We start from the raw sequence: 25,062 nt of genomic DNA on the forward strand, positions 1-25,062 counted from the left end.
ACTAGAAATTATGAAGAGGATTTTTGTGTCTTCCAAAATTGCACGCTTGCGTATCTGAGACTGTATTTGCCTTTCCATGGAAATATTTACAGTCTGCTGCCAAAGGGCCACTGCTCTTGGGCACGCTTCACAACGCCAACTCCTGGCGCCGAAAACCAGTGCGCACGTTGCTTCCGTAGCTTTTTCCAGCTCCATGTTGGTGCCTCCCTCTGCTGGCTGCGGGGCCGGGATGGGAGAGCACCGGAGCACAGCGCGCGGAGGCCCCGCCGTGGAAACGGGGCCCACGTCCCCGACCAGCACCCAGCAGCACGCGCCAGTGCCCGAACTGCGGGAAGAGCTCGCGACCAAAACGGCGTCCAACGGAACCGCAGAGGGGAATGGACGATTGTGCAAGTTCTAAGCAACATATAACCCCCTGCATACGCACAGGGGTTTCTGCAGTACTCAGAGCAAAGACGCTACCATAACCCCGTAGCCTGCAAGTGCAATGTGTTGTGTGATACAGATATTAAATGACGCCGGTGTCCCAGCCCTGACTCTCATGGTGGCTCAGTGCGTTGTACGCGCGGTACTGACAGATCTTCCCCCTGCCAAAGTTTATCTACAATGCCGAGGGAAAGGCTACGACGTTAGGGGAAGCCAGGCACGTTGCGGCCAGCAGGGCGCCGCAGCCGGAGGCGCCCCGTCTGCGCGAGCTCCCCCGGGCAGCGGCTGACGGAGGTCCCCGGCCGTTGTACCGGGCAGGCCGCACCGCGCGGAACGCCACGGGCGCGTCCGCCCTGATGTCACGGCGCGTGGCGACGGCCCTGCGGGCACCGGCGGCGGCGCGCTGCGCCTGACGTCACGCGCGCGGCGCTGACGCCACACACGCGAGCGCCGACATCACAAGCCCGCGCGCGCCCTCGGCCGGCCCGGCCGCGCTCTCCGCTGCCGCGCGTGCGCGCTCGGCACCATGTCCCTCCTGCAGGCGCCGCCAGGCCCCGCGGCGGGCGGGAGGGGGCGGGGCCAGGAGCGGGGGGGCGGGGCCGCCCCGGGCAGCCCCGGCTCTGGCCTCTCCCCCAGCAGCAGCGCGAGCGGCACCACCAGCACCGCCACCAGCAGCAGTAGCGGGGGCGGCGGCCGCCGCCATAACAACGACGAGGGCGAGGCCGCGTGGTGGCGCGCGCCGCGGCGCGCGAAGGTGCCCAAACCGCGCATGCTCCGCCCGGCGCGGCCTGGCGCGGCGCAGGGGACGGGCCCAGCGCGCAGGCGCGCGGGGCACCCGGGGCTACCGGCGCTAGCGGCCATGGAGCGGAAAGGTGAGCGCCGCGCCCCCCCCCCCCCCCCGGCCGCGCGGCCCCCCCTCGCCCCTCCACCCCCCCCTCACGCCTCTCTCTCTCCCCGCAGTGCTGGCGCTGCAGGCCCGAAAGAAGCGGACCAAAGCCAAGAAGGACAAGGCCCAGAGGAAGTAAGTGCGGCCCCGGCCTCCCGCCGGCGGCGCTCGGGGCCCCGCGGCTCCCCCGCCGCTTTGTTAGGCCCCGCGGGGAAGGGGCTCCGCGGCGCGCTGGGCCGCGGCGGCGCGCTCGGGCCGCGGGGGGGGCTGGCGGCCGGCGCCGTGCGGCGGGGGGGAGCGTGGTGTCGCCGCAGGCCCGTTTCGCGGCGCCCGGCGGGGGTGGGGGGCGCCCCGCGCTGCGGGCTTTGCCTCCCCCGGGGCTCCCCGGCACCGTAACGGCGACGGTTGCCGCCTGCTCCCGCTGTGCCCCGCGAGCCGGGCCCGGTGGCGGGGCCCCGTGCCCGTTTCGCTCCGTGTCCTGCCCCGCTCGGTCGTCCGCAAACCCTTCCGGACCTGCCGACTGCAGCAGCCGGCTTCTCTTCGCTCTTTTCCCTGATTTATTATTATTGTTTTTTCCCCCCGCCTTAATCTTGTCCTGAAAACGTTACAGTGTCCTGTTTGCTGCTCTGACTTCGATGCTCTTGTGTGGCTTCTCTCCCACCGCAGGAATCTCACAGATCTTTATATGTGGTGAGCTGCTGGATGCAGATAGAAAAAACTAAAAGATCTGGAGTAAATATTAAACAATGGCTTTAACAGAATGCTTTAAGTGCTGCACTCAGGGCTGCTGACGGATTCCTTTCTAGTGAAGGGTGGTGTGAATCTTAGAGCCAGTCCTGTATGCTCATAAAATGCTGCTTTTCTGTGCAAAAACTCTGGTACCTACAAGGTTTTAGACTTGCTGGTGCCTAGGAATCAAAGGCATTTACCAAGGCTTGGGGGGTTGGGAGCTGGATGGGTTTTTTTAGGCTTAGAGTAACACTTTCTTAGTCATTTCCTCTGACAGATCACAAGGGTTTTTTTCAATTTTCTGGTCGATTTTTGCCTGCAGCAAGGATTCAGTTGGTTTGAGACAGGGGTTCTCAGAGGTGAGGAAGATTAGATGCAGCTCTTGGGGGGGGGGGTGTATATATATATTTCTGTGCTACTTGGTAGACACCGCCAGATATCTTGAAGATAGCATGAGGACAATTTTAAAGACCCTGTTCTCCTTCTATAGTATTATGTGTCTTAATTTCTGAATGAGTAATCATTTGTTCAATTATATGCCTGCCTGCTGTCTTTCTTTGTCCAGCTGCAGATAAGCAATGCTGACTCTACCAATAGAGTTCACAGTTGCAGTTGGTAAGACTGTTACTTGTATGAATCCTGAAACTGCTGAATGATAACTCCCAGTTCTGGCATGTATTTAAAAAATCCTTTTTAACCAAATAGCTAGAACTGGTACTTACTAGCGCACTGCTGGTTAGCTATCGATTTTGCTGCCAGCCTTGTTTTGAGTGGGCAATACTATTTGTAAAATGCTGTGCTTGTCTTCTTAAATTGCACACTTTCCCAACTCTGTTTTCTAGTATCGTAGGTTTACTGGATCCTACCTCAGAAATTAAAGAGACTTGCTTGTGCATCATGCTCTGTGTCAGACAGTGAAAAGAACCCAATGTTAGCATCTAATTTAGAGGCACAGTACCACAAGGTTTATGCTAGTTAAATGCAAAGCTGTTCTAGTTAAATCCTCTGAAATAGGCTTAACTGGGTTCTTGTAAGACTTTTTCATAAAACCTAAACTTGCATCCTGAAACACATGCAATGTTCTTTTAACATCTAATGTTCAGTGGTAGTTGGTTGGATTATACACTTTATTTTTTTCTATATGAAAGATAGGGGTTTTTATCCTTTTTTACTAACTTTAAAAAAGTACAGATTGGTAATTATTTGAAGCTATCTCATTATAGGTAAGTATAACAATGCAAAGAATGTTCTGAAGAGATTTGAAGTAATTCAAATTATCTTTCACTTTAGAAATGACCTACACCTGCTTCAAATTTACTATCAATCCAGTCTGGTTAAAAAACAGAGAGGAAAAGCTACTTGTAAAGAAAAGGTTCAAACAAATGAAAATCGACTGTGCAAAGTGCAAAGCTAGAAAGTTATCTCAGTTTCTCATCCTCCAGTAGTTAAAATTGCTGCTATTTAGGTTCAGATAAGAGGGTTTTACTTAAATAACCCCTTTAGGCTGGTCTTAAGTGCTAATTACAGTTCCATGTGTAAGACTCTTTTTTATGGGGTGGTCAACAAAGTTCTTTATTTTCTGCAGTTTCATATTGTTCCTCTTTCTTCTACCCCTCTTGAAGTTTATTTGACATCGGTGGAGGAGTAAGAGCATTGATCCAAGTGTACTCTTTTGCTGAAAGAGAACAGGCAAAGATTCTTGGTAGTATGAAGGTGAGAACCTGTGTCTTCCTTTTCCGGTGAAACTACCCAAAGTCTTGTGGGAACCTGGAAGAATCATCAGATTGGCTGTCTCAAATCTTTGCTGAGAAAAGTTCTGCTTGACTAGCCTGCTATTCTGTCGTATGCCTCCTGTAGTGCGGTTGGAAGAGTAATGTGGCTGTGCACCTTTTGGCCCAGCTCCCGTTTCGGTGAGAATTGAGGAGGAGGAGGAAGGACAGGGAGAGTGACGGCTGAATGACTTGGAGGAACAAAAAGCAAGCGTAAATATAGGGAGATCCTGAGTGCTAACGTTGACTGCCACTGGGTTGCTTTGTGGCCTTGAGTGAAGCACTTATTTCAGTTTCTTCTTATCTCGGTCCTTTCTATCAAAAAGGCAGGGAATTGAAGTTGCTTTAATCTAAATTATTTTTAGAAGGTGAGAGAGGTGAGTTTCCACTTGGTGCTCATCTTAATATTAAGAATATGTAAGGAAGTGTGCACGTCAAAGCTTAAGTTGTTAGTAGGATGTTGAGTTTGGTGTGTAGGATATTGCAATGCATGTTGTTGCCGAAAGATAGCTGTGGCTGAAAGTTATCTGGAAAGTGTGTGATATATTAATTTTATCACTTCATGGGTGAGAGGTGTGAAGATCTCGGGCACTGTGAGTCAGTTGTTCCCAAAGGCACCAAAAAGCCAAAATCTTTTTCTTTTTTAAAAAAGGAGGTTGCATGCTTACAAGCTTTTTCCTTACTAAAACTATTATCAGTTTGACCATGAACTTTTCAGAGGGGTGGATCTTGTGAGGTTTATTCAGATACTTAGTTTTGCCTGATGGTCAGAAATACAGCAGATTTTGCAGTTGTTTAAAGCAGTTACTAATCTCACTAGAGCTCAGTATTGGTAAGCAAACATTATTTGTAGAATTTGTACTGGTCTTTAGGAAGATCAGGGAGCTGCACAGTGTTTTTTCCGGGAACAGTTCTTGTCCTAGGTTTCATCTTAATGCTTCAAGGGAACTGAAAACAATACTTCTGTATTCTGGTATTTTACGTGCAGTGTTGGATGGGGAACTCCATGAATGCACCGAGAGAAAGGTGCGATGGGAGCCTCGACCAGTTAGGCTTTCGTGTGGCCACGAGGCGGCTGCTGCTTGCTTCGCAGGCCCATGGCACAGAACAGACTGCACATGTAATTGTCCTAATCCTTTGGTTCATTAAAGTAGTGTCTGCGTTAGGAAGCAGTGCCAACTAACAGGAGTTTAAAAGGTTGAGGGGCAGGTTGTGTGTGTGGTTTTTTGATTTTTGAGGACCCCACATACTGTTTGGAGGGGATTGTTGCTGTGAATTCGCTCTAGTCTGGACAGAGCATTCATTAGTGCCTGAAGTGATTCTGGTGCAGATAATCTACGCAGTTTTGTCCAGGAGATATCCATTTCCTATGCTGCAAGACTGCTGCACTATGTGAATCAAAGCCCGGTAAGTGAGGAAGAGCAGGGATTTGCTTCAGAAGTGTGTTTCTGTCTGAACTGAAATACAAATGTAGCTGCGCTTTAACTGTGCCTCCAGTAAATTATAATGGGATTAGGTACTTGTGACTGTTAGTGTTTTGCTGGCAATTATGATCTGTGAGGTGTTTGTTTCTTATCTGCATTGTATATTGCAGACACAGAAGATCATACTGTTCTCTCTGTGTGAGGAAGAATCACTCCTTAGTATACCGCTGAGCTTAAGATATAGGACTTAAAACTAGACTGAAAAAATTATCCAAATTCAAAGCAGTTACAGCAACTGAACTACTCAGTTTCTTGTCTGTTTCTATATTCTGGTTCATTTCCTCTGGCATGAAGAACTTAAATGTATTACTGGAACCAGCCTACAAGCCTGTATGATGTCCAGATAATGGGTATTTTGCTGGCAAGCCCTGGTAAAAATACTGTTTCATCTAGTCTAGCGTCTTGCTTCAGCGGTGACTTTTACCTTATGTTTCAGTAAGAAGTTGGCCCACTTGTGCACAAAACCAACAGTTCTGTGTGCTCAGGGAATGAGGGCTATTGAATTGTTCATGCCTCAAAGCATGAATTATTACAGTAAGCATGAATAACTGCAAAGGTAACGGTAGCCATACAGTTACGGTATGTGACTTGTTCTGAAAAATGTAGGTTGGCTGTAGCATTCTGCCTCTGGGTGCCCTGGTTAATTTATGTGATCCTTTATGGGCTCTGGTGAATGGGGGATACTTTTTCTTTGGACTTTGAATAGTTCCTCAAGTTCTCTCTACCACTGGAGGGAGAGCAAGAGCAGAGTTGAGTTGGTACAATGCCACTGTCTTGGCTCCCCTCCCTTTCCCCAAATGCATGCAATATTCAGTATTTTCAGGAAGCAACTGGATTACAGCTATCTGTGATTCTCTGACCAGCCTCTTGACGTGCAGTGAAGCCTCACTTCTTTCTTTCTTCTCCCTAACGGAAAAAACAAAAGGATTTCTTGATGAAGAGAGACTAAGAGGTTGGTAATTTTTCCATCTATGCACTCTGGGAAGCAGAAAGCTCCTAGTGTTTTTATACTTTTTCAGTTTGTTATTGTATATCTTGCTTACGTGACTTTTCTGCTTTCTTTGGAAAGCCTTGGATTTATGACAGCGCTCTCGAGTTCCTCCTCAGCTTCCTTCTTAAACCTTGCCCTGGATCAAGATCTCGAATTATGTTTTCCTCGCTTGTCTTCCAGAGTTAATACCAGGGCTACAAATTTCATAAGTATTTTAAACATACGTTTAAAGTAGAGTCAGAACTTGAAGCCTCGCCCACAGGATTTTTCATTCAAATACAGACATGATCATCAGACTTCAGAATGACAGGAGGTAACTTAAAGCTCTGCTGGTTTCCATGGAGGGCCCTTAGTTTGTGTAGCTGAAATAGCAGACGGTTCTACAAACAACTCGTTAAGTACTTGTGTGGGGGAGTAGGTATTGGGAGCAAGAAACTTAATTGCTTTTATTATTTGTACATTAGTACCATTCTCATGTGAAATTCATTATGACTGATCTTCAAATTGAACTCCCACTGATCTACTGAACAAAAGTATGTATTGGTGCCTCTGAGTTCAGTTCTTTCAAAACTAAATGTTAGACTATCTCCAGTCCTCTACATTCCTAACAATGGTATTCCTGTAAGTTTATAGCACTCAAATAATTGGCCTTCAACAGCAAGTATTGCAGATCTGCCTTACTGGCAGAAAATGCCAGTTCTTTATTCAGAAAAAATATGGATGGGAGAGTGAATGGTTTGCATGTAATTACAAAATAATGTGGATTACAAATTCATAACTCCCCCACAAAATACGCTTTACAATTCCCCCTTCCAAATACTTTAATATGCCTTGAGCAGAAAGGGTAAAGTGCATGCACGCAAGAAAGTACTTCTGCAGTTTCAGACCTGAATTCATACTGCAAGTTTGAATCTAAACAGTTATTTACTGAATACTAGGTTTGCCTGCGGATCTCCTGCGTGTAAGCACATTGGGGGCTGGCAACAGAAGCAGTCATTCTTCAGACTAGATGTGCCTTAACATGATCTTGAAATTGCAGGCACACTGAGGAATAATAATGAGATGCAGTCTGGCAAGCATACTTCCCTTAAAGAGACATTGTCTCGATGCACAGATGTAAAAATAGGAGAGAAATTCTAAATGCTGGCTTTTCGCCATGCCAGATGGAGCTTCAGTCTATTTTTCCCCCCCCCAGTAAAAGCAAGAAAATCATAACAACACTTGAAACAAGATCTTGCTGCGGTGGGTATACAATCATGAAAATCACTGGCTGGATGGATAAGGTGGAAAGCAACACGACCTTTAGCAAGACTCGCAGAGTATGTTTTAGTACTCTTATCTGTGTCACCTACAGTATGACCTGGATTAGTCTTAAGTTCACTGAAATGAAATCTGTTTGGGGATGTAAGTCTTATGTGGGTAACTTGATCTCCCGAATAAGGAGTGACAGTGTTTATAAAGATTGTGCTGCAGGCTTCTTAAAAATCATCTAGAAAGCAATTGTCCTCAGTTATCTACAGATGCAATTTATATCATATCTGCAAATATCAAAGGAGTGGAAAACTGAGGTAGAGAAGAGAGGAAGAAGGAGAGAGTGTATATGCAAAAAAGTTGGCGCATCTATAAGGATGATAGTATGACAAAAGCAATTTGGATTAAATATATGCTGTTCTCTCTGCTTGATGGCAGAAGGGTCCATATTTCCCTCTCTTCTAAGCAAGTAGATGTGTAGCATGTATAGTATTTCTAATGTTTGGGGGACAAGGGAAAATACTGCTTCAAAACTCTTCTGTTTTGTACAGGAAATACCAGAAGTCGCTTATACATAATGCCCTTAAATAGGAGAACCGAAAACCTATTGTCAAGCATATTATGTAAGTTGTTGGGGTGGAGAAAGCGAGTTCTGAGTTTTGACAGTGAAGTTTCATGCCGAGACTTGGCTGTTTTAATGTCTTCACTACTAATTTAGAGAGAGCAGCAAAGGGCCTAGCGCTGGTGTCGCTCCACCGCAAGCAGTGTAAAGGACGTGAGTGCAGACAGTGCAGTGAAAACCAGTCGGCATGATTGTCGTCGTCGTCTCCCTTCTTGTCCTCCCATTGCTAGTGGATCTGCAAGAACGTGTGCTGCGGTCGAGGCTTCTTAATGTTGTTTTTACCTTATTTTTACTGTGTGGACCAGAGAAGGGATTTTATGGGAGCCCGGCAAGGGAATGCAAAAATGTTTTCTCTAAACTCTTTGGATGCTTTGTGAGGAAGGAGTGATTGACTGAAATCGTAGTTGCTGCAAGTAATCATTACTGTCTCTGCTGTGAAAAGGAGGCGAGCAGAGGTGTTGTGTGATGTATTCAGTGAGTGTGGAGCAAAATACTGGCTGTCGTGGAAAACTTTGCATGTTAGCACCTCTTCTAATAGGAAGAGGTTTGGCAACTCTTATTAAACTGTATTAGAAGGATGTTCAAACTTAATTCTGTGGGTTTTTAAGGTGAAAATATTTCAGACAAACAGCAAGCTGAGTTTATTAAGAATCCAATTCTTTAAGCCTGCCCGTTTAAAACTGCAGAGCCAGCTTCAGAGCGTCTTCCACTGGCAAACCTTTCTCAGTAGCAGAGAAAATCTCTTAAATTATTACTTGGTAACGTCACATTGTTGCGGACCTGTTTCCCTTATCACTTACACAAACCAGCAGGGTAAACACGCACAGGAAATGGGTCGTAATTCTTGTACATCACTGGAGGAAGATAATAATTGCCTGCTCCTGCGAAGAATATTCAGTTACCTTTTTTTAAGATCTGGTGAAGATTTGACCGCTTCTCCCACTGTTTTGTCACTTTTAGGCGTAAAGGATAAGTTCTTCTTATAACTCTGGATGGAGAGGTTTGGGATTACTTCAGAAAGCGCATTTTTACTTTGAACACCCTTTCTCTCCTGTGCGATTGCTCTGGTATTTCTGTATCAGAAGGGTTGGACTGTTGGCAATTGCTGTGAACCTTGCATTCGCCAGAGCTTTGAATCTAGTGGACTGTTGAATAGGCAAATAAAACCGGCTTGTTGAGGAAGATGAAACAAAGTATCCGACCGAATTTCTAATTTCATTAGGGGGAAGATTGAAACAGGTAAACATCAAGAGCATGAGCTGAATCCGTTTACGCACAACCCCTAACACGGCTGAATTTGCAGGAAGATCAGCTGAGAGCAGCCGCCAGCCTTGCTGCAAGGCCCTGTACCTGCAATGCAGTGCTGTGCATCTGCAGCTAGGTGGTGGAGGCAAATCCCTTCCCTCCCTCGCGCTTGCACAAAGCTTTGCTGCGTTCGAAAAGAACCAGCCCTCAGCCTGCCGCTGATGCGCCTCGGCTCCCCGAGCAGTCTGCCATCTCATTTTTAATGGCTCTTTCGAAAACTATTGGACTGTCTTCAGGGATACCTTTATCGATGGGAGGCCGTGCTTCGTGCAGGTAGGTTGGCCTCTCTGTCTTTATTTTTTTTGTCATGCGTGAGTCGCAGTTCAGGCATTCCGGCGAGAACGAGGACTTTTGGGGGTCTCTAAATATGGGTTTGCATGAATTCCATAAAAGAAATTGCATTTTGCCTTAAAGCATTGCTGTTCCATCCTGTCTTTTCTTCCTTGAGTAAAATATGACTGTGTAGCTGTAGAGAGACACTGCAAATCCAGTTAATTCTGTTGATTAATTAGGGCATTGAGGCAGCATAAGTAAAAGGTGACCAAGGTATTTTTAAGTAGAATAGGGGTAGATATCTATAAACCCTAAAACTGTTGATTTTTTTTGAAGTGTAAATTATTAAAACCATTTTTCATAAGCTTTTTATATAATTTATCTACACTTTGCAGTATTACTGACAGCTGTTTCAGCTGTCTTTAAATACAGGATTTGGATCTTTTTTGCTCTCTTTAGCAGCCCTTTGTGCCTGTTAGCAGGCTGCTGTCTGAGTGAAGGCTGCAGACATGAGGGTTGTGCTTGTGTGTGTCAGTTTTTTCTGTTGTATTAATATATATTCTGCGCTGATTAATACTCTTCTTTAATCCCTCTCTGCAGTTGACGTGGTCAGTTTAGGGGAAGAAGGTGGTGGGCTCAAATGACAGCTAATGAATTTTCCCAGGAAGGCAAAGGAGTGAGATGTGTTTTCGAGGAGATTTGAAAAGGAAATGGTATTGCCAAAACGTATGCAAGCCAAACACAGCCATGTATTAGATGAGTTGGTATAATAGAATATATTATACAAGCGAAGGGCTTCCTAGGAGCGCATTCAGGTCCCCAGGACGGGCTCGGATGCAGGCTGGAGGGTGTGTCGTAGACGACGCTGTCAGCAGTGTGATTTGTGGGCTGCCCCTTAGGAGGGTACATGCAGCTTCCGAAGGAATGTTTTTACTGCTTCCAGTAACTTCTTTCTCTACGCACGCAATTACTGTTATCCAAAAGCACTGTGACTGCAGAAGAGCGTGACATTTCTGTCTACCTCTGTGATTCTTGGGACGAATGTCCTTCTGAATCTGTTCCTACCCCCTGCGTTTTGCACACAAAAGTGAAAAACTTGAAATGGCTTTGGAGGAATTACGCTCTGGTTCCTGTGCTCCGGGTGTGGCTGCTGGGCTTAAATTCTCCCCCGTGTAATTCTTTGTGCTGGTCGTCCTTACCTTGTCCGCACAATTTGGTATCTCCCAGCATCCAGTCTCTCCTTCAGCTGGTCTGTCTGTATCCTTGCATTTGCTGCCTGCTCTCGTTTGGGAATAGTTTGTGAGTTTATCCATAGCTCAATTGTTCCTAAAGAAACGCTGCAGTTTTGAAGTAGCTTTTTGACCTGATCTCTGAGATTTTGTTCAGTTGTTGATAAATGTCCCATTAGCCTGACAGCAGTGTAATGGACTGTCTGGCAGTTTTTTGGCATGTAGTTCGAGACCACTGATCTATGTTGCTTATCTGGTTCTGAATCCTGAAATCAAGAGGCCTTACTAGACCTGACAACAGACCCAAAGTGTCGGGTGATATGGTTGGGCTTGGGATGACCTTTGTAGCTGCTCTTCACTTCAACAGACTTCAGTTCCAGATTGATCATGGCTTAATTTGAAGCTATTTACAGATGCGAATGAGTGAGTGTTCCTTTCATACTCCGTGAATATTTAAGATTACATAGCGTTAATGTATTAAACAGTGAAAATCTCAGCAAAGTTCGTGCATAGGTAGAAGCTGAACGTGCCTTCTGCTTATAACTACTGAAAATTGAAATATTAAATTTTTGTCAGACGGTTCCAGATCAGCTGGCATGGCCATGATGTGATGCACGTGACTCCACCTGGGTTGTGAGCTGCAGAAACTGCATCCAAAAGCCCACATGTATTAGCTTATCTACTAACACAACCAGTGGTCGTCTCAGCAGTTACTCCTTCTCTGCGGAAAAGGAAAGTTGAATTTGTAATAGTGTTGGAAGGCATCAGTTATATCTACTGCTTTACTGGAACAATAGTTTGAATACAAGAAACTTCCGCTAATTCACACTGTCAGGGAAGCTGACTGTAAAGAATGTTATCTTGTGCTTGTACGTCATGGTATAAAGAAATAAATTGTTGGTTGCCTACCTCTCTGGACAACTCCAGCCTTTTTTTATATGTCGTACTTCTAAGAAAAGAAAGCTTAATGTTGATATCCTGCAGCACTTTGCTATTAAATCTTGCTAATATAACTGGACTACAGGCACTGTGTGTATTTTAAATGCTCATTTTCTACAAAACCATTGTGAAAATCTTTTTCTTTAAGGCTTCATAACTCTGTAGGGCATTAACTTTTATTTACTTTCTGTTCCATATTATCGTGCCATGAACTGTTGCCATTGCCTGTAGGCAGTGTGCTGCCATGAAGGATTAGGAGGGGAGTCGAGCGTAATTTTAATGCATGAGAGCCATAGGCTGACCTTTGCCAACGTGATCTTCACAGGCAGAAACTTAGAGTAGCATAGCATATTGCGTGAAAAGCTAAAACGGACAAAATTCAGGTTTTTGTTTATGAATGTAGGAGTGAAAAATACACCACCTGGGTGCCTGATTTCTATCCCTCACAATCACAAGCTCGCGGAAGGCTTTGCAGCACATCTGCTCTGCGCACTCCCACTCGCCGTAGTTCACGCAACGCACATAGGTAGCACTCTAACAAACTTCAGATCTTCAATGAAAAGACAAACTAGAAGGGTAGCATACCGCGTGGGAGCAGAAAAAATCAAGGGCAATGTCAGGTGGCGGAGAGACTTCTAAGGTGTTAGAAGCTGAAGGATTGTTAGCTCTGCCTTTCATCTCTGCAATGTCAAAGAGACAAAGGGCACAAGTTCTAAAATACCAATTTAATGTTTTTGAAGGTGTAAGCGTTAATTGATATTAGTCTTTAAAGTGACATGCATCAGCATTTAAATCTTCAGATTTTATATGAGGTGTCATCTTAAAATTTGCTTTAGAAAATCCTCAGTGATGAGTAAAGGGCTGGGAAGGGTTTCAAAGGGACTGATATTTTGATGGAATCAGTAGGTTTGTAATTCGTTATCCCGTCTGGGCTTTTCTTCCTTCTGCTATAAAAATGCATCTAGTGCATTAAGTTGTATTTCTCACTAGTACATGAAAAATTATTTATATCTACCTCGATACTAGTTTAGGAATAAAAGCATGTAAATACAGAAGTCCTTTTTTCTGAAGGCTGAATATTGCATCTCCTCCAGTACCAGCAATCTCTCATATAAAACATAAGCTATTGAAGTCTAACGCTAGTGAGACTTGGAACGTGCTCTCTTCCAGGCCTGACACTCAGCATCGGGGCCCTGCTGCTCATTCTGAGAATGATCTTCCAGAACAAGAGGAAGAAATTCTGGGATCAGATGATGATGAACAGGAGGATCCAAATGATTACTGTAAAGGTGAGGACTTGCCTGCTTAAGGTGCAGCTTGCTCGATGTAATCTAAAGATTCCCTTGATTCTCTGTCTGCTACAGAGAGTGAAAATATGCAGTTTCTTTGCTTATTTTAAATGCTTTTTGAAATTGCAGATGATAAAACTATGTTCCATGATTGCCTCTGTTTCTTTCTATTTCCGGTTAGTTTGAAAAAATGTTATCAGTCAAGGCCTGAGATGGAGAGCTCTGTTTTTATTGCCTGTGTTTAATGATGTTAGCTTTTCCTCTGTGCTAGAGGATTTATAGGTGTTTTGAAAACAGTAAAAGTGAGTAGGTATTCAAATCACTTTCTAATTCTTTTTTTTTGTTTTTTAAGATCATCATCTAAGTATCCCTGCTTTAAATAATTTATATATGTGTCTCTGTAAATATCATCTTACCTCTGTTTCTCAGATAGAAACTGAGATACAGAACAGATGGAAGTATCAGAGTATCTAATTCAATACCAAAAGGATCAGGCTTTTTTCAGAGTATTTGCTGTATTTAAAAAAAAGAATCCTGATCATGGAGTTTTAACTGAAAAACTAGCTGAAGTTTGAATGTGTGCCCCCAATTCCAGTCACTTTATAAGCCTACTTCTGTGCTTACTATTTATGTATGTATTGGGTAAGGTAGAGGGAGAACCCTGTAACAAACAGGTTATTCATGGGTTTAAAAATGCAAAGTAAAAATAGCATGGAGAGCTTCAATTGTAATGTTTCTTACACTTCAGTGCTTGCCTTCAAAGGGTTTAAGTTTTAGCATGCTACCCAACTATTTGTGGGATTTTTGTTTGTTGTGAAGCAAATGGGAAGAAGAAACGCCATTGTGTGGATTAGTGATCTATGCAGCTGCCACTATTGCGGCTGAAACCTTTAAGTGAAGAGAAGGGACTTCTGCTACTTGAGCTAATGAAATAATTGATAGCAATTACATGTATGTTTTGTTTGTGAACCAGTCAGTCGAGAGAAATAAATCTCCCTGGCAAAGCGTGCGTTTCATGGATATTTGCAGGCCACAGCTGAATATTAAGCATCCGGAATCTAGGGTATAATTCCAGATTCTGTCAAAAAATTGTTCCTTAACAATTACAGAGCTTTTTGCTCTAATCTGTCTTCTAGTTCCCCTCTTTCCCTTGCATCCTTCTCTGGCTTTTTATATCGTTATATTTCAGTCATGGTATTTTCCTGGGACTGCCTGGTTACCAGCTGAGAAATACTAGGGATACAGGGAGGGAACTCTCTGATTTTCAGCTGTGATGTTAACTGTTGGAGCGCTTTTCGTTCAGGAAAGCAGTAGCAAGGGAAACTCCGCTGGGGTCTGGGATGGAGTATTCTTCACGGGGATAGAGCGTGCAAAAGCAGTGTTAAGATTTAGCTGTAAGAGTCTTAAAAATCAGTTATTGAACATCAGACTGCAGTTTTCAAAGGCTGTCAGCCTGGTAAACTTTAGATACTACAGTGATAATCTCCTATGTTGAAAGGAGGGAAAGTCAGTCGTTCTAGTTCAGTAATATTAAAAGAATATTTTTCATTCAACTCCAGGGCTCTTTGCTGCTGTTTCCCTAACATATATTGTATGCTTGTTCTAGCAAGATCCAATTAGAGAAACATTTGCATTTCTCCGTATGATTAAATATTTAAACACATCAAATGCGTGCGCCTCAAGTTGTGGTGCTTGTTCCACATACCTGTTCCTCAGCACTTGTGTGATCTCTTGATATATCAACTTCCCACTGTTTTTTTCCCTAGGTGGCTATCACCTTGTGAAAATAGGAGATCTCTTTAACGGGCGGTACCATGTGATTCGAAAGCTTGGATGGGGCCACTTCTCCACTGTATGGCTAGCCTGGGACATCCAGTAAGTCTCTGTATTTAGCTTGTGTTTCTGACAGGAATGCACAGGAGTTGCACAAGCAATTAATTTTATGAAAAATTAATACAATGATGTATGGAGGAGACCCAAAGACTATTTTCGAAAGAGTGTTTAAATCTTATTTTTCCATGATGCTTGAGTCTTAAATAAGTAGCTTTTATATGCAAGAGAATTAGGTTAATCCTGGAGAATAACTTCTTTGTGTGAGCGTTAACAGTCTCCAATTTACTTACCGTGTGTGCTTAGAGGGAAGAGATTTGTGGCAATGAAAGTGGTGAAGAGCGCGGAGCACTACACAGAAACAGCATTGGATGAAATCAAGCTGCTAAAGTCGGTGAGTGCCTCAGAGTGGCCTTCATTTGATTTGTTTTTGGAGTTCACATTAGTCAGTTAATGTGCCTGGTCTTTTGGATCATCTAGTTGAAAAGAACTTGGGTAGGGACCTTAGCAGTTATTAGTGCAGCAGATGTGCACTCCAAAAATATATTCTCAGCTAGTAATTGCCCTAAGGAGCACAGATTTAATCCTCTTTCTCTCTGCAGGTCCGCAACAGTGATCCAAATGATCCAAATAAAGAGAGGGTTGTTCAGTTATTAGATGACTTCAAGATTTCAGGAGTTAATGGTTCTCGTATCCTTTTGTGGAAGATAGCGAAGAATTGCATAAAGGTGGGAGTCCCCTGGGCGGCTGCTGTGCCAGGGGCTGGTGAGCAATACCTAGGCAACCCCTTCGCTGCCTGAGGAAATCTGCAAAATCATTGCCCTGTGTGGGCCTTGAAGCCGCCTGCGCAGCTCAGATCTAAAGTGACCGTTCAGTCTGCAAGTCTGACGTCGTATGCGTAAGTCGTGGAGACGGTGCTGCTTAGTCATGCTTTTAACATGAGAGATGGGATGGCTGCGTCTGATTGTGAATCAGCACTAAATAACTAATGCTGAAATTTAGTTAGTCCATCTATCCCCACGCCTCAGTTTTACAAGCAGCTAGTAATAAAACTCCTTATTTAAGTAAAGCGTTACAAAATGTTAAGATCAATAAGTAAAAATAGCAAAGGTGTGCAGTCTGTAACTTGATAATAAGGAAGTTTTCTAGTTAGGGAAGCATTTTACCTTCGTCCTTGACCAACATCGTTAACAGGTTTAAAGTGTATTGCTTTGAAAATCCCGTGTAGTTCAGTGAGCAAACTTCTAATAGGGGGTCATTTATGGGAAGTCTTAATGCACCCTTAAAATTTGCAAGTTGTGTGCATTTCTGCTTTGCAGAATCTTGAACTTCATTTCGGTGAGAATTACTAGACTGCTTGAGAGAATCAGGCTGTAGGTTATAAATTTTCTAAAGCTTTTAGAAAACTGTAGTCACGTAATATATTTCCTCTTATGTTAGCTCTTTTCCCTAGAACCTAGCATTGAGTCAGTTGTTACTTTATATTGTATTTCTTGCACTCTTGTGAAACATGCATGCATGCTTTCTGCCAATGTAGGAGAAAAATAACCTAATAAAATTCTACGAGTTTGGCTTTTAAAGCAAAAGCAGAATACTGAATGTGTCCCTAGAGTAGCTGTTCAGACCTGGCAGACAAAAAGAAGTTAATGTAAACACTGAAGTCCAGGCTTGTAAAAACTTTGTTTTGCTGGTAAAGAAGCAAGGATAAAAATAACTTAATTGTTCTGAGGGTGACTTATCAACTGGAAATTTAGTTATTTTTTTGAGGTAACACTGAAACAGAGAGATATGGGTTTAAATTTGCCTGGGGCAAGAGCCTAAACTGTTCCAAACTTATGTTCTCAGCTTGAAGCTCTTTCAGTGCTAGCAGGAAATACTAACGCATGGTTGCTTGTGCATCTGGCTTCCACCCAGGGTGTGATACTGCTACTGCTGCTTTAGCACCATTCTTTTGAACTATCTCTGTCCCTCTGTATTTAAAGGTTTTATGTAACAGTACTGATGTATATGTAAAAGGATGGTGCTGTTCAGGAAGGCAACTGCTCTCTAAGCTTAGTGAGAAGGGAGAGGGTTCTTTAATATAGAAACACGTCACTGGTATAGATTCCCCAAGCCTGTGAATTCAGGACTCATTGGATTAGGATGTTGCTCTTTTTCCTTGACCGAGTTCCAGATATCTGTATGGTGTTTGAAGTTCTAGGGCATCATCTCCTGAAATGGATCATCAAATCAAATTATCAAGGGCTTCCGCTCCCTTGTGTCAAAAAGATCATCAAACAGGTATGTTTCACTTCTCACTGCACTGTTTGCCTCAACTCGGTGAGAACTTTTTCATTGGGGAGAAATCCAAGAAAATGAGAGTTAAAAATCAGTGGTATAGCCTGTCATGCAACAAATATCATTTTTGGGTTAATATTTCCTTTCTCTACTGCAAAAACTTTCTGCTGCAGATACTTCTTTTCTGTCACTTAAACCATGATGGCGCAGTGGGAGGCCAGCTTTGCTTTTAACCTCTTCTTACCCTGTTCATTCCTCACAAGTGCAAGTAGTTCTTCTTATAACTTCTGTCGCAGTAAGCATGGTGCTTAATGATGAGGAAAGCAAGAGAAACCTGTTCCCCCTAGTGTATTGCTTAAGGAGAAAGATCTTTCTACGCTGGAGGGTGGAAAGGGAAGGAAAGCATGATTTTATTATAGGGCATTAAGGTTAGATTTTCTCTGTGGTAAGCTAAGTTGCGAAGGTAAAGAGACAGTGTTTTAACTTTATAGTTGAAATCTGTATATGAATCTAGAAACTCTGGAACTCGGTAATTAACTCTTACGATATCAGTGGTTATCTGGAATATTCTTGGACATAAAAATCCTTCCAGTTCACTAGTCATCCTGGGCAGCTACTGAATTCAGGTTTTGTATTTTTCCTTTCTCTTCATTTTCGGTTTGCTTATTCTTTGCTTTTTCTAATGGTTGGTTTCATTCTCCCCATCTGCAGGTTCTTCAGGGTCTTGATTACTTGCACACAAAGTGTCGGATCATTCATACAGATATTAAACCTGAGAACATTCTTCTGTGCGTTAACGACCAGTATATTCGCAGGTTGGCTGCGGAAGCAACAGAGTGGCAGAGATCTGGGGCTCCCCCACCATCTGGCTCTGCAGGTGCTTTTTTTTTTTTTTTTTTTTTTTTTTTTTTTTTTTCCCCCCCCCCTTCCTGAAAACTGGTCCTCTTCTCCAAAAAAGTCATAACTGATCTCATAAGGGAAAATGTCCCACTTTGCATTAAGTACAGTGGACCAGTACTGCAAGCAACTTTGGAAAAGGCAGCTGTAAATTGTGAAGCTAGTCATAAGTTCTAACTCGATGACACTCAGGAAACTAGTCATTTGCATCAGAAAAATGGAGGAAGGATAAATTCATGCTGACACCTGCTTTTAATGCAGTTGATCTGACACAGATAAAGTGGTAGGACAGTCATTTAAAAAACGTGTTAGCCTTTTATGGAATGCACTGCATAGATGTGGTTGCACTCAAAATAGTACTTAAGGGAACATGTGGTGAGGCACTTCTCACATTTTCTACAAAAGCTTATCTCCTTTCACTGTGAGATGCTGGAAATGCATTTTGGGGAAGTCTCAACAAGATGATTTACCTGTTAGAGTTGTCATTTGCATACATCTGGGAAGTTTAAAGAACAGTAAGTAGTTTCCCTGACATGCTAGCATCCCTGAAGAGCAGAGAGCAAATTCTCTTTTGTTCCTAGTTCTTGTTTTTCATGTTCCTCCTCAGAATTTCTGTCTGTACCAGTCTGCAGGTTTCAGGAACTATTACAGTGCATGCTGCAAGGCCCTGTCTGTCATAATCTTGCAGCACCAATGTTAGCTAAGCCCACCATAACATAGCTTAGTTGGGTTAGGTCAGGGAAGCTCCCTTTGGTATTTTAATGTTTCAGTTTGCATTTTCTCAGTAAGATGCATAATGCATGCAGTAAATAAAGCTGCATGACAGGCAGTTTGTCTTTGGTATCAGTCAGGCAAATACTATCTGGGATTTTAATTGCACATTTACTCATGTTTTTCTCAGTTTTTTTTTTTTTATTCTTGCTATACCTTTGTAGAGAAATGAAGGCTTCAAAATAAACATATGTTGATCTCTTTAAAATCTTGTTACCAGACCACATTGGAAAAAGCTTACCTTTACATAGGAGCATAGTTGCAGGGTTTTTTATATAAATGTACTAACTCGCTACCTTCCTTTTCCTTTCTGTTTCAGTGAGCACAGCACCACAGCCAAAACCAGTAAGTGTAACAGCTTTCATCTATAAGTATGCATCTATTTATATTATCTCTCCATTGTTTCATAACGCAGTTAGCATTAAGAGAAAGCAGCGTTGTAGCCATATCAGAAGGAAAAGTGTGATTTGTTCATGTTTGTCCTTGGAGATGCTTATTGGGTTCAATGCTGTCTTGGGGATGCAAGTAGTTCTATCTCAAATATGTCACCAGCACTAGCAGTGGTTTTGGTGGTCTCAGAGTACGTTGGTCATCTGTGATCCCTCATTTGGAGAGCGCTGTAGATTTCTCAGGTTAGGACAGAGATGCCCTGATATGGCAACAGACAACAGCTCCAAGGGACCTTGTATCTGCTGTGTATTTGGGAGAACTCCAGAGTTCTCATCCCATACTGCTTCCTTGGCTCTAAAATAAGTGAAAACCTGAAGCACTCCAAATTTATTGAAATATGAAACAAAGTCAAATGTTTGAGGTGTTCCTCTGCTTGCTTCTGTGTAGGCTGACAAAATGTCAAAGAATAAGAAAAAGAAGTTGAAAAAGAAGCAGAAACGACAAGCTGAGTTGTTAGAGAAACGAATGCAAGAGATAGAGGAAATGGAGAAGGAAGCAAGCCCTGGGCAAACACTGCCTGAAGAGGAAGAAGAAGCTCAGAGCCCTCTGGAAATGCTGTTAAAAGTTAGCCCACCGGATGAAGGTGTCAGCAAAAAGACAGGTATGGACCTAAAGTATTGCAAGAGCAGCACAGGGTTGCTGTTGTCATTCAACCTTCTGTATATTACATTGCACCACTCTAAAGAGGCTAGGAAATTTTTTTTATTACAGATTGAATTAATGAATGACTGTTCTGTTAGATTTTGAGGACAGTCTGTTTCTGAAGGCTCCCTGAACAGCTTCAGCCATTATTTTATTAAGACATTCTGCTATCTTAAGAATCTTCTCATTTCTCCCTCTTCCAGCTGAAGTCATTGTTCAAGAGCAGTCTATTCTAATGGAAAGCAGTGCAGAAAAATGCGTACCAGAAATAAATTGCAACGGAGTGATACAACTGACGGACTTCTCAGGCTCTGGCAATCAAGGGTCTGTGCGACTTGAGGATGACCTTCATAATGCCAATAGCTGTGGCGATTGCCCTCTCACGCAGAAGGAGGAGAGCCTCCGTAGCTGTAATTACAATCAGCGTAATGGTGACTCAGAAACCAGGCCTCAAGAAACAATGTCGGACTCATTCGTGCCCTTAGTTTCGGAAGATTCCATGGTGTGTCAGCCCACGTCGAGCGAAGAGCAATCATTCAGCGAGCAGGAGATTAGCCATTTGCAAGAGAGCATCCGGACAGAGATACCTTCAGAGGATGAGAATGAGAATAATAGTCCCTCAGAGAACAAAGGTACAAGAGGAGCCCTTCGAGAAAGGGCCCCCCTCCCCCTTGGTCTGGGAGAATTGTATTGTAGCACTTGGAGCACTCTTTCATTATATTTAGAAACTTAAATCTGCAAATTGTCACCAGTTGTTAGAATATGGGATAAGTACAGTTAAGTCTGTTCTGATAGTTCTGCTTTATCACGGAGCAAAGGTAACTCCTCACTTGAGATGAATAAATGTTTCCCTGGAAATACAAACCAACCAAAACAAAGCTTATATAGTGTAAGGAAGACTGTTTAATAGTTCTGTTTATATGTAATTTGCTTCAGGCAAAAAACACTGCAAGGCCTGTAGGTTTAGGAGAACACGGTGCACAATAGTGTACTGCAGTTAAATAAATAAATATTCTTAAGAACTTGTATCGATTGATAAAATTTAAAACTCTCCACTGCTTTTTTGAGTCAAGGTCTGGTCAAGTATATCTGCTTGGAGAGGAAGGGAGAAACTAACACTTGTGCTTTTTTTGCCTTTTTTTTTTTTCTTTTAAGTTTTCTGTAGTGTTTTCCTGGTGGCAATGCTGCTGGGGAGCTTCATGCATGAAAGAGGAGCGAGTGAAATTTAACGATATGGAAACCGGGACCTTACTCAGTCAGATGCCCCTGCTAGATTACTATGTTTATTTTGCTTCTCAGAACTGTCTCCTGGCTTGCTTGAGAGCTATAACTGGATATAATTTAGTGACTTCATATTTTTGCTCTCCACCATGTCCGTCAAGGTCTTTCCCAAAACATACTTTAGATCTTGTAGTTGTCTGTTTTGCTGCTATGGGTGATGGCTACGGTGAGAAGATGCTGTCATACTTGGACTCTACTCCTTCAAGGATTTAGGAAGACTTCTTATGGGTTCAGAGGCTTGTTTCACTTCTGGCAGTACCCTTTTTTAAAAAGCTTGCCTTAATATAGACAAACTCATTTTCTTTAAAGCTATGCACCACTCTTGCATACACTTGCCTCTTCTCCCACTGTGCAACACAAAGTCTCTGTGCTGGTTATATTATCTAGAATATTCTAATTCTTTCCTGTGTTTACCAACCTTTGAGGGTCTTAATGTTGGTAGCTCTTTTGCTCAAATTGCACAGATGGATGTTTGTTTATTTGTTTGTTTACAGCTAGCTTCAGGGAAGGGAAAGTTCTGACCAGTAAGCAATATCCTGCCTGAGTAGGGAGAGGGCTATAGGATTTGGATGACAGATGGTGACACTGCCCATTTAGCTTTAATCAGCTGTTGTGCGTATTGCCTTTAGGAAAATCGACTGCTGGGAATTTCCTTCTTAATCCCCTTGAGCCCAAGAATGCAGATAAGCTCAAAGTGAAGATAGCTGACCTAGGAAATGCCTGCTGGGTGGTAAGTTTAAAATCTTTTCACATTGCATGCTTAAACCCGCTAATTCATTCCCAGTAGGCCAAGACTGAAAAGAATCTGTAAAATAGAATCTATTTTATACCTGCTTGTAAAAGTAGTGATAATTTGAAACTATGTTGAAAAAAGGAGGAGAACAAAGTAAGTAATGGTCTTCTAACATAGCATTTCAGCCTGTGTTCTGGGTGCCTCTTTGGTCACCAGATTATTTGAAAGAGGCCTTTGGCCAGTGTCCTGTATGATCTGCCCCAGTCTGTATTCATGAAACTTCTGCACGGTCTGTAGCTCCCCTGGAGAAGGAGAAAGTTGAAAACAGTTGCTCTGACGTGCTAGTTCTGTAGTTTATTAGCTTGTCAAGCTGTTTCAGTGGATTCATAAGCACATGAAAGAGACTCATAAATAGCTTTATTCTCCGATGGCTGTGCTGCACTATTTTTAAATGTTTGTCACTTCAAATAGGCAGAATAGAATCTTCCTTTCTTTTTCTCTTTTTAATGGCAAAATGCTTGAGATCTTAAAGACTGATGCAAACTCAAAATTCCGTATTAGGCTTGCAGCAGTTGGTGAGGTGCCGTCTCTTGCAGTGATGTTGCTTATCTGTTTTAAGGTAGATGAATCTACCTGACCTATCGTGACCTGATAGTAGAGAGTACAGCTTCTAAAACAGTCTTCCCTGTTTGGCTGTTATTGCTTGCTTTCATCTAAATTGCTGGACTCTCTTCCTTAAGGAAGTGTCTTGTGTAGAGCCTTTAAATATTTCCTTATATTCCTACAAGTATTGTTTGAGATGTAAAGTTCAGATGAAACATAATGGGAATGAGCTCTGACTTGCTCTGGCCTTCCAGGTTATTGATTCTTGTCCTTTAAAAGCTCTCTAACCATTTAATAAACCATTTCTTCTGTTTAGCACAAGCACTTCACTGAAGACATCCAGACAAGACAATACCGATCCTTGGAGGTGTTGATAGGATCGGGGTATAACACCCCTGCTGACATTTGGAGCACAGCATGTATGGTGAGTGGTGTCATCCCGGGAGGATTTTTAGGTGGTGCTGCAGGGCATTCTGGGAAACTCAGGTGTGCTCCAGACTACAGAATTACTAGCTGAGTCTGGCCAAAAACAGGGGGGGAACCCCAAAACCACCAATACATATTCAGCCAACTTCTAGACTTGCTGAATACCATGTTTCTATACTGAAGTCAGTGTTTCTTTCATCTTTTATCACCATATTTCAAATATAGCTGTACTTTGAGATCGTGCTTCATGGAAAAGCAAGAGAAATATGCAATTCTGAAGATGAAAGTCTTTTTTGTAAAGAGTCTTTCCACTGCATCAACCACTGTTTCATAGATGTCTTCAGTATAATTTTATATTTTAGTCTCATACATCCTCTGCCTTGTTTGGAATCACTTTGTAATCTCTGAGTAATGCTGAGATGAGGCTGAAGCTGTTCCCGTAATAGCTAGCAAATGTAGAATATGATGATTTAAAAAAAAAAAAAAAAAAACAGTCTAGTCAGTTACTACATGTGTCTTTGGTGTCCCCTTTCTGTATCTTCTACAAATTACAGCTCGTTTTTCTATTTTAAGCTTGGAAAATATTGAGTGAACTCGTTTTTGCTGTCTCGGGAAACAAGCTGTGATTTTGATGAATGTGGTAAAAACAGAATGGAGTAGGGTCATGTTGTCTCTGCAGAACTTATGGTCAAAATCATGCAGCGCTGACTCTTGAGTGCCTAATTCCATAGTTTGGCTACAGCAGTCCTCAAAGAAAATTAAGAATACAGAAAGTCATAGGTACTGTTTTGAGTAAAAGTGAATACATAAAAGGATTTAAATTCCATGATGTATTTACCCTTTAGGAGTGGTAAATTGAGAAATGAATGCAAACATTTTTTTTTTCTCATTTAAAATGTGTTTTCACATCTGAGAATGAATGGTCTGAGATGAACTGTGTTGAAAAATGTCTTTTTAACATCTGAAACTTTGCAGGGAAAGAACCGTAGTTTAAAAAAAAAATCTGTAGAGTTGGAACATGATATCAAGTTTTGCAAAATGCTGTTGAGGGGGAAGAGGGGCTAAGCATGTGAAAAGCCTTCATTTTGTACAATTACAAAGTTAATATATTACGAACTCTCCATTTTACTATGATCCAGAATTCATCACAGTTCTGAGTCTATGAAGTTTTTAAATGCAACGAAGTAGTTGAACATGTTAAGATGATAGTGGTGTATTAGAGTTTTTACAGGTTAGTCTTCCCACCGCTGTGATTCTGGCATGCAGAGGTATGCAGAATCAACCTGCAGTGCTTCTAGCAATGTACAAGTGCATTAAAGTGGTATAACATATGCTTTCTGTTTATTTAGGCCTTTGAATTAGCAACAGGAGACTATCTGTTTGAGCCTCATTCTGGAGAAGACTACTCACGGGATGAAGGTGCGTTTAAGTCTTTCCTTCTTAATTTGGGACATGAGATGCAATGGAGGCTTCTTCAGAATGAGAACCTTCTCTTAGAAGTCTGCAATATAAAAGTGCCTTGCAAAAAGATGTTCACCCAAATTAGTGATGTTAGAGAACAACTGTGGTTAAGGCTCTGCAGTGAGACACCATGCAATAAGAGTCCGTGTTCTTGTTCTGGTATTTACCACTCCTTTTACCACTGTCCTCTCTATCTTGCTTCTGAGACTACTGAGTTCCTGCAAATGGCCCTTACCTCTTCACACACACCCCCATATGTCATCTTTTTCCTTGTCCTTTGTAATCTGATTTCAGGTTCTGTCTTCCCAGTGCATCTGAGCCATGCTTGTAAAGCTCATAGTGATACCTCTGAGATTATGGTTAGGTTATAATAACACACTGGGATGCAAGGGATGCTTAACTATATTGTGCATAACTCATCTTACTTGTGGATCTCAAAGTAATTTACAAAGGAGATTAAGTGTCTTTTGTCCTCACATCCCAGAAGAGGAAACTGGG

General features: G+C 42.7%; 1 protein-coding gene and 1 long non-coding RNA gene across 4 annotated transcripts in view; both read left to right on the forward strand.

Annotated features, from left to right (window-relative positions):
* Window positions 1–937: 937 nt before the first annotated feature.
* The window catches only part of SRPK1 (SRSF protein kinase 1), a 28,026-nt gene continuing 3,901 nt past the window's right edge, over window positions 938–25,062 (forward strand). For 2 of the 3 annotated variants that reach the window (XR_010385284.1, XM_064498181.1), the window contains exons 1-14: window positions 938–1,298; window positions 1,387–1,447; window positions 13,075–13,193; window positions 14,960–15,068; window positions 15,330–15,417; window positions 15,626–15,713; window positions 17,197–17,303; window positions 18,012–18,177; window positions 19,288–19,313; window positions 19,806–20,019; window positions 20,264–20,692; window positions 21,971–22,071; window positions 22,994–23,101; window positions 24,453–24,522. Coding sequence is in view for 2 of the 3 variants with exons in the window: in XM_064498181.1 (XP_064354251.1) it covers window positions 953–1,298; window positions 1,387–1,447; window positions 13,075–13,193; window positions 14,960–15,068; window positions 15,330–15,417; window positions 15,626–15,713; window positions 17,197–17,303; window positions 18,012–18,177; window positions 19,288–19,313; window positions 19,806–20,019; window positions 20,264–20,692; window positions 21,971–22,071; window positions 22,994–23,101; window positions 24,453–24,522 (2,032 nt within the window). In the remaining variant the exon portion in view is untranslated. Of the gene's footprint in view, window positions 1,299–1,386; window positions 1,448–9,380; window positions 9,737–13,074; window positions 13,194–14,959; window positions 15,069–15,329; window positions 15,418–15,625; window positions 15,714–17,196; window positions 17,304–18,011; window positions 18,178–19,287; window positions 19,314–19,805; window positions 20,020–20,263; window positions 20,693–21,970; window positions 22,072–22,993; window positions 23,102–24,452; window positions 24,523–25,062 lie in introns of those variants that run through there. The other variant, XM_064498182.1, reaches the window with a different exon arrangement.
* LOC135323761 (uncharacterized) lies at window positions 1,658–8,749 on the forward strand. The gene is made up of 2 exons (XR_010385285.1): window positions 1,658–6,598; window positions 8,088–8,749. It is a non-coding gene; the product is annotated as an uncharacterized LOC135323761 (long non-coding RNA).

Source organism: Dromaius novaehollandiae, chromosome 27 (assembly GCF_036370855.1).
Source record: "Dromaius novaehollandiae isolate bDroNov1 chromosome 27, bDroNov1.hap1, whole genome shotgun sequence".
Classification (NCBI taxonomy): Eukaryota; Metazoa; Chordata; class Aves; order Casuariiformes; family Dromaiidae; genus Dromaius; species Dromaius novaehollandiae.